The sequence below is a fragment of the Ovis canadensis genome, chromosome 4 (genome assembly GCF_042477335.2).
Source record: "Ovis canadensis isolate MfBH-ARS-UI-01 breed Bighorn chromosome 4, ARS-UI_OviCan_v2, whole genome shotgun sequence".
Taxonomy (NCBI): Eukaryota; Metazoa; Chordata; class Mammalia; order Artiodactyla; family Bovidae; genus Ovis; species Ovis canadensis.
The window spans coordinates 79,780,154-79,789,471 of record NC_091248.1 but is presented as its reverse complement, the minus strand read 5'-3'; the positions used below and the strand labels follow the sequence as shown (position 1 = coordinate 79,789,471).

Sequence of the window (9,318 nt, the reverse complement as noted above, 5' to 3'; positions counted from 1 at the left end):
TTGTAGGATACTTATTATGTTAATCAATGCTTTTAAATTTTCTCCTTGGGGGCACTCTCCAGTCCAGTTTCTTTGCTTCTCATACACTACCAAGACCACTAGATTGAATCTTCCAGAGTGTGGATGTGGCTGGATAAAGGGTGAGGCCGTTAGTCCCTGGCCTCCAGCTGTGTCTCCATTCAAAAAGAAACAGTTCTCACACTGAGGCAGGGAACTTGCTTGGATATGAGCCAGGCTCCCAGAAATTGTGAAGCTGGATCCACTCATTGGATTGTGAGCCCTCTGGTCCTCTCCGTCTTACTGAACCAAGCCTGGAAGCTGAACTCGTTGTGTCTCATTTGTTTGTGTATGTGTGTTTTTAATTAGCATGCTGAATTACTCTCTTATGATGGAGGAGAAGTCACACCGAGGCCGGGAAAAGAGCAGAAGAGACATCCTGAAGTCCACCAAGCGGACATGGGCTCCCCTGGATGAGCAGCTGCCCCCTGGCTCTGAGGAGGAGAGCCGCAGTCTCACCAACCCCCTGCTGGGTGAGAACAGGCCATCAGGGTTATTTGAAACCAACCAATTATGAGTGGTGAGGGATGGGGAGCTTTGGGCTGGGGGCAAATGATTTTGGAACAGGGACTTGAATGTTAAGATGCCAGTGTTGCTGGTATGATAACCAAAAACTTTCATGAAATGGGCACATCTGACTTCACCTACAGACACTTAAAATACAAACCTTCTTAATGGAAACAGACCAACTAAAGAATAAACTTGGCTTCCTTTCCACTCCAATGTCCCCTCATTCTAAGTCCCCTAGGACCCCAAAACTGTGGCGTTCATGCCAGAGATATGAGACTTCTTGCAGGACATCAAACATCTTATTGAAAGGCTCTTATTTGCAGAGCCTTGTACAAGGTGTTGCTACTAATTTTAATTGTTTAAAGAGTAATAAGTAAGAAAATATTTGTCCTTTCACTATGATTTCTTATTTGTTTGTTTATAATGTTACTGTTTGATGGCTTTTCTTCCTTGCCACCACCAATTTATTCTATCCCTTCACAGTAACTCAGTTGAAGACTAAGCATCTCCCATGTCCCCTTGGCCTTTTTGGTTCACCAGACACCTTGTGAGGGAGTAATTCAGGTATCTTAACTGCTTCTTAGGATAAAGTCAGAGAAAATAAGCCCAGAGTAACCTGTAACCAACTGGAAAGGAAACAAATATTTACAGGAAAAACTGCTTTTATAACCTTTCCTTTTTGCCTCTTGACTAGTTTGTTGAGCCAGTGACAAAGATCCACCTTAAAAGACTGATGCTTTTATAACACAGGGTGCCTTTGGCAATTCTGGAACTGTAGTGCAATTTGCCCCTGGAATGAATGCAAATTTACTTTCTAACCTGGCAGAGAACTCCTTGCAAATAAACATCACTGGCTAGCTGCCTTAGGTAAATGTGATTCAGTAAGGAGAGGCTCCACGTGATTTATATTCAACAAGAGAAAGGCAAAAATCTCCCATGCTTTTTCAGCCTTTGTATCACACCAGGTAATTTAAAAATTATTCTAACATCTCTTGCTCTTTTTTCCTTTCCACATTTTATTTCTCTTTAAGTTATAGTCTTTTGGCAAGTTTATACTTTATTCTCAGGAAAAGCCAATTATGGAGAACAGGAAGTTTTGCCTTGGGGGAAAAATGACTCTGCTTATAGAAACATGTGATTAAATACTAGGAAATGGACCTATTGGGTAGTGGCTAACTAATGGGTGATATCTCTTCACCCAGTTATATTTTGACTGACTGGTCTGTTTCTCATTTGTAGAAGATTCGAAACAAGAAATTATTCAACAGTGGCTGGACTCTGGATTCTTGTAAGTGTTTCTTTATTCCCTTGCACATCCTTCTTGCAAAGATCCATGAAAACATGTGGGTAACCCTTCTGGGACAAGGTGTGACATGTAGGAATTTTCATTTTAACTGGGTGTTTGAAGGACTAAACTTTTATTGCAAAAGTTATATATCCACTTAAAAGTACAAAATAGAATAATACTATTTCAGTTCCTAGCTGTTCACTGATTTCCTAAAGTCCTCTTGTCATAAAGCTTAGCTCTTCATTTATTCTGGTCTGTTTAATTAAAAAGTAATTCAGCATAATTTTGTTGTTTGACTCACAATGCTTTTGTTTCTTTATAGTGTCTCTGTAAATGAAAACTTTCAGCCCGCCGTCGACCACATTGGTAAGACAAGCAAACCCAGAAGCAGTTATGCTTTGTGGACCTGAGTAGGGGATGTATTAAAATGTTTGTTTGACTAAATCTTTTTAAAATGAGAATTACCAGAGGTTCCTAAAAATGAAACAGATCTTGGAAACCATTCAGCTCAATCACTTTGTGTAATAGGTAAGCCAAGTTCAGAAAGGATAGGTGTTCTCAAGCAGCAGATTGGGAACTGGAAACCAGAACTCTTACCCATATCGTTAGCTCAGACTCGTAACAGAAAACTCACTGGGTCTGTAAAGACATTTTGCAAGGATGTGATTATGGAAATGAAACTGTTTAATATTTCCTTACACTGTATTGTGTTTTTATTTCTAAATCTAGTTTCTACCCTTCAGTCTTAAAATTATATCTTCTCTTCCTAATGATGCATTTGTTCTCAAAAGGAATGAATGACTGAATTCTATAGCAAACAGTGTACATATCAAGTATGTATTTCCGAGGCAGAAAATGTGGCACACTTGTTACACTGAGATTTGATCAGAACATTATAAGAAGGAAAAGAAATTTATCTACAGGTCTCACAGTTTCCATCTTCACTAAATCAAATATGGTATTTCCTAAAATGTAAGACTCCTCAATTGTAAAATGCACCCACAAGTACCCCTCAGATAAGAAAACAAAACAACCATCCATGTCGATTATAACTAGGCATTATAATAGACCACACTGACTACCAGACACATCTTGATTTCATAGTTGTTAAAATGTGAAAAAAAGTGTGTTTTTAAAGTTGATGAAATGCCCTAAATAATGTATGTAAAAATGACATAAAACAAGAATTTAATGACTAGAGGGAGAAGTATTAGTGTAATTGTTACTTACTTGTCTGGGTTTAATTATTTCACTTTCTTCACTGCCATTTAAATTAAGATTGACCATTTGCTACAAGCCAGTTTAAATTTAAGAATTTTTACTTTAAAATCTAGGTACATCATTAAAATTTCCTCCTTCACCAAGCTTATTTTTTTTTAATATGAAAGTTTCATGATGCCAAAATCTTTAAAGATGCTTGCCAATAAGCTGAATTTAAGAACCTTTGTTATTGATAGTTCATTCTCAAGAAAAGACAAGAAGTTAAGAAATATAGCCAGCATGTCAGATCCCTCCGATATTTCATCTTTCCCAGTTTATAGTGGGAGGTCTGGCAACCAGTTCTGGGGTTGTCAATAAGTGTATTAGAAACTTCACTTCCCAGGAATTAAGACAAATCATGGACCTTCCTCCTCTGAATCAAGTCAATGAAATAAAGGCATGAGGTGAAGACCTGGAGGAAAGAAGGAGTAACAAAATGACTCTGAGATCAGACACACATGGTTTCTATTTCCCAGGGTCTTTATCTTTAGTAAGGTTTTTAATAATAATGGAATAGCTTCTTACAAGTTTAATTGAGCCTTCACTTTTACAAGGCCCTTCCTCATGTATCATATTTTAAGCTCAGTAACCTAGCAAGGCTGGTGTTCATCTATGTTTCGCAGGTGAAGAATCTGAGTGGTCAGGTGCCACAATTTTTAGTCACAGCTGGTTAGAGGTGGGCAGAGGAGCCTGCAGGCAGGCATCCTCTCAGCCCCTCTGTGTTTTCACCACAATGAGCTCAAGGCATCCCAAGTCTGAAGCCAAACACTGCACTAAGATGTGGAAACGACAACAGTAGTAGCAGAAATTGGGGACTTGAAGGTCATGAGGGGTGTTGCAGAGAGAAAACTATGGTGAAACCAGAAGCAGCTGAAGTAGAGAGAGGAAAGGAGTCTCTGCTGGAGCGAAAATCATAAAAAACTCCCACAATCCCACTATGATGTAGAGTGGTGCATTCATTCTTAAGGCAGCCATAAATAATTACTACAGACTTGGTGGCTACGTCAAGGCTGTATACTGTCACCCTGCTTATTTAACTTATATGCAGAGTACATCTTGAGAAATACTGGGCTGGAAGAAGCACAAGCTGGAATCAAGATTGCCAGGAGGAATATCAATAACCTCAGATATGCAGATGACACCACCCTTAAGGCAGAAAGTGAAGAGGAACTAAAGAGCCTCTTGATGAAAGTGAAAGGGAGTGAAAAAGTTGGCTTAAAGCTCAACATTCAGGAAACTAAGATCATGGCATCTGGTCCCATCGCTTCATGGGAAATAGATGGGGAAACAGTGGAAACAGTGTCAGACTTTATTTTTGGGGGCTCCAAAATCACTGTAGATGGCTAATGCAGCCATGAAATTAAAAGACATTTATTCCTTGGAAGGAAAGTTATGACCAATCTAGACAGCATATTAAAAAGCAGAGACATTACTTTGCCAACAAAGGTCCGTCTAGTCAAGGCTATGGTTTTTCCAGTAGTCATGTATGGATGTGAGAGTTGGACTGTGAAGAAAGCTGAGTGCCGAAGAATTGATGCTTTTGAACTGTGGTGTTGGAGAAGACTCTTGAGAGTCCTTTGGACTGCAAGGAAATCCAACCAGTCTATCCCAAAGGAGATCAGTCCTGGGTGTTCATTGGAAGGACTGATGCTGAAGCTGAAACCAATACTTTGACCACCTCATGCGAAGAGTTGACTCATTGGAAAAGACCTTGATGCTGGGAGGGATTGGGGGCAGGAGGAGAAGGGGACAATAGAGGATAAGATGGCTGGATGGCATCACCAACTCGATGGACATGAGTTTGGGTAAATTCCAGGAGATGGTGATGGACAGGGAGGCCTGGCATGCTGCAATTCATGGGGTCGCAAAGAGTCAGACACAACTGAGCGACTGAACTGAATTGAACTGAACTGGTGGCTTAAAAACAGAAATTCATTCTCTCACAGTTGTGAAGGCTGAAGGTCTGAAATCAAGTGTCAGCAAGGTTATTCTCTCTGAAGGCTCTAGGGAAGAGGCCTGCCTGGTCTCTTTCTCGTGGCTCCCATCAACCCTGGCATCCCTTTCATCCTTGCGTCCTCCGCCTCTGTCTTCACATGGCTGACTTTCCCCACTGAGTCTTCTCTTCTCTTAAGGACACCAGTCATTGGATTTAGGGTTTAAGTCTCACCTTTACCCAGTATGACCTCACCTTTACTAATTATATCTGCAAAGACCCTGTTTCCAGATAAAGGATATATTTTGAAGTGAGATTTCAAATTCTGAAGTGAAATTTCAAATACTGAAGTGAAATTTGGGTGGATACTACTCAACCAACTACAAGTAGAAATCATTCTATTTGCTTCTCTTAGTGATAATTCTGAGGCTTTCTTCATTAAAGTAGCAACAACATCCAAGTGCCTGCTCATCTTTCACATGACCCTGTACCTCCCATGGAAAGCATTCTAGTGGGCGTCAGATAAAATGACGAGGTGGAACAAGGTTTCAGTGGCCCTGTTGCTGATTTCCTCCTCTGTTTTGAGCTAGCCAAGGTCAGATCTTGGCTTCTCGTGGTGATTCTTTGGAATGATGCTCTGTGGTTCCCTAAATTCTAATTTTTATTCAGCTGGAATCTGGTTAGTCCATCTTGTTCACCACAGTTATGCTGGGTAAAGCCCCCTAACCCTTGGCAGTTCAGTATCTTCAGTAAAACTCAGAGGGGAAAGAAATTAATACATGTCAAGAGCACACAGGCTAGGTACTCTATATGCATATTATCTCATTTATCAGAACCATCTTCTGAGGTGGATATCATCATTATTAACTTTTGCAAAGAGGTAAATGAAGCTCAGGAAGGTTAAGTAACTTGCCCAAAGTAACCAGTCAGGAGGAAAGTGAGTTGAGATTTGAACATGGGTCTATCTGACTCTGTAGCCACGTGGCCTCTCTAGACTATAGTATAAATTACTGTCCATGTTATGCATGGATGCCCCTGGGAGTATCCTGGGAGGAAAGCTCTGCATCAGCATCCCTGCTGGAAAAGTCAAAGCATGAGCAGAGTGGGTCAGCTCCCTGGCAACCACTTCCCCTTCTAGCTCTTCTGACTCTTGTACCAGCTTTCAGGGCCATAGCTCAGTTCTCTTGAATTTAATTCTTTTAAAGTGGGACAATGCTAATTTTTAAATGTCAATCAGGTATCGGTAGAAATACAAATTGACCACATCTGGATCTTAAAATTAAAAAAAAAAAAAGATGACTCAAAGAATTTTCTGGCAAATCATAAGTCATTCTACCTTAACTCTAGAAATTTTAAATTATAAGAAACTAAGCTCTTAGAAAATTGACATGACTAAGAAACTAATGCTTAATAGTTGGAAAATTCTGTTTTTTTCCTGAGGCTCACTAGGTTTCTGATCTCTATACATTTCAGTCTCAAAAGTTATAGTAATGCTGATTATGAGTAATAATTATCATATATTGAGGGCTTATTGCATATTTGAAAACTATTATGACGTACTCCTCAAACAAGGTGATTGATTAATTTCATTAAATACTGAAGAAACAGATACTCAGTACAGTTGAGAGATTTTCCCAAAGCCACATAAAGCCGAAGAGGTGGAAACGTGATTTGAACTCAAGTCTGTTTGATTTCGAAGTTTATGCTCTTCTTACCAGAAACCAGTATACCACATACTGGTGTAAATCTATGGCCGTTAATTTTCTCCCTAGACTTTCCTTACTTCTGTGAGCCAAGTTTGGATAGAAAAAAAGGGATAATTCCTTAATTTGGATAGCAAAAAGGGATAGTTCCTTATTTCTATGAGCCAAGTTTGGATAGCAAAAAGGGATACTTCCTAAATAAAGCAATAAAACCTTATTTCATTTATACTTGAGGTGCATAAAGGTTTTTAAATTATTAACCAAAAGAAGTATAGAGGGAGATATAAAAAGTTATTCTGAAATTAATCTATAAATAACTCCTATAACTCAAATTTGCCTCAGGTTTCTCCAAGCCTGTGGGTAAACATTACATTACAATGAAATTAGTCTACCAGTTCTGAGAGATTACTGCCTCTATCTTGGTCCACAGGGTCTATTGAAAAGTATCTCCTGTAAATACTAGTATTTCTGGGAGCCAACAGAAGGTGCCTCATATATTTTTATGAAAGAGTTGACTTTCACTGACACTGCTTCTACTCTAACAGAATTTCCTGGGTGTCAACAAATGGACAGTTCATGTCTCATCACTTTCTGAGTGTCCGTTCTTGTGTTCCTCTGGTGCTCCAGTTCTTAGAGAATTTATGGAGACGCTCTTTTCTATTATACTGCATGTGTGGATCTAGGTAGCATTACTAATGTGCTGGGTCACACAAAACTCGTGATGGGAATCAACTTTCAGCTTCTTCCTGCAACCCATATCTTTCTTTGAGTCTTAGACTTAGTCTGGAGACCAGAGAACAAATATGCTATCAACTCCATTTCCATGCCCATAAGTACACAAAACTTCTGACAGATTCCCTTTTATTCCATTCTCCAGTTATTTAACAAATATGCATAGACTGCCTCCTACAAACTGGATACCCCATTAAGATTGGAGATACTGAAGAAAAAAGATGCAGTGGAGACAGACACATTAACAAATAAATATATAATATGCCAGGAGTATAGACAGTGAGGTTAAATGTCTCAGATAAAGTACCTTTCAGCAGCTGCCTGAATGAAGTGAAGGGTTGTGGCATTTGCTTATTTGTAAGATGAACTGTTCCAGGCACATGAGACAGAATGTGCAAAGGCCCTGGGATGGGAATGGTCTCTCTGTATTCTAAGAATAGCAAGCCTAAATAGTTGCAGCTAAGTGAGCAAGGAATACAGCAAAGAGCTATGAGTTAAAGAACTATTCAGAGGTCACATAATTTAGGGCTATATCCCTGTAAAAATCTTTCTTTTACTCAGAGGGAAAATGTTATACAAAAACATTTGTATAATGTTTTATACAAAGTAGTGGCATAGCCTTGGTTCTTTTTAACAGGACAGCTGTAGTGGCTACTTGGAAAATAAATTCTGTTGGAGAAAATGTGGAACCAGGGAGCCCTGTTAGCAGGCTAAGGAAATAACTTATGGAAAAGAAGATGAGGGCATAGACCAGGGCAATAGCAAATGCTGCAGAGAGTAGTGTTAGATTCTGGATATATTTGGAATGTAGGTAGGAGAGGATATGCTTGTGGATGTAGAATATAAAAGAGAGAAAGAAAAGCCAAGGATAATCGCAGTGAATTTTGCCCAAGCATTTGGGCAGGGTGCATGGTCATTTATTGCAATGGGAAGAACATAGAAGAATCAGGCTTGAGGTAAGAGATGCAATTTTAGGCATGCTATGATTCAAATACCTAATAGAAACCTAAAGAGATACTAATAAATAGGGGTTAGTGTTAGTTGCTCAGTCGTGTCCAACTCTGCGACCCCATGGACTGCAGCCCACCAGGCTCCTCTGTCCATGAGATTTTCCAGGCAAGCATACTGGAGCGGGTTGTGATTTCCTTCTCCAGGGGATCTTCCCAACCCGGGGATCGAATCCAGGTCTCCTGCACTGCAGGCAGATCCTTTACCGACTGAGCTACAAGGGAAGCCCAAAATAGGGATATATTAGTACAAATTGGAAATACAAATCTCGAGTTCAGGGGGAAAGTCCAGGAATTAATAGATAACTGTTTGGGTCTAGATGGTATATAGATGATGATAACCCAGAAGTTCAAATAAGCTCACCAAGCAAGTGCATAGAGACAGAGAAGAAGCCTGAGAGATACGGAAAAACCAGCAAGGGAGGAAGAGGAGGAGAAGGTCATGAAGTAAAATGAGGACAAAGAGAAAAGTGTCTGGAAGATGAATAGAGTTAAGGTGTCAAGGAGGGAATGATCAACAATGTCACTGTCACTAACGGGGTAGGTATAATGAGGAATGAGAATTGTTTGGCGATTAGGTCACTGGTGACCTTGAAAAGAGCTATTTCAGAGGAATAGTTGGGGAGAAAGGCTGGTCACACGACCTTCAAGTGAGAAATGGGAGTAGAGGAAGTAGAGACAGAAAAGTATTTGGAGGAGTGATGAGGCCAAAGGGAGCAGTGACTAAAACGATAGCTGGACGAGAGGTGGAGACAGAGAAGATGTTTTTTCTGGGGATGCCAGCTGCTACAGCCAGGTGTATCGGCTGACGGGGATGATCAGTGGCCA

At 39.9% G+C, this 9,318-nt stretch overlaps 1 protein-coding gene across 1 annotated transcript in view; it reads left to right on the top strand.

Moving 5' to 3' along the window:
- Window positions 1-388: 388 nt before the first annotated feature.
- ITPRID1 (ITPR interacting domain containing 1) overlaps window positions 389-9,318 on the top strand; it is a 91,027-nt gene continuing 82,097 nt past the window's right edge. Inside the window, exons 1-3 of the mRNA XM_069588891.2 lie at window positions 389-530; window positions 1,807-1,855; window positions 2,178-2,221. Coding sequence (XP_069444992.1) covers window positions 389-530; window positions 1,807-1,855; window positions 2,178-2,221 — 235 coding nt within the window. The remainder of the gene's footprint in view (window positions 531-1,806; window positions 1,856-2,177; window positions 2,222-9,318) is intronic.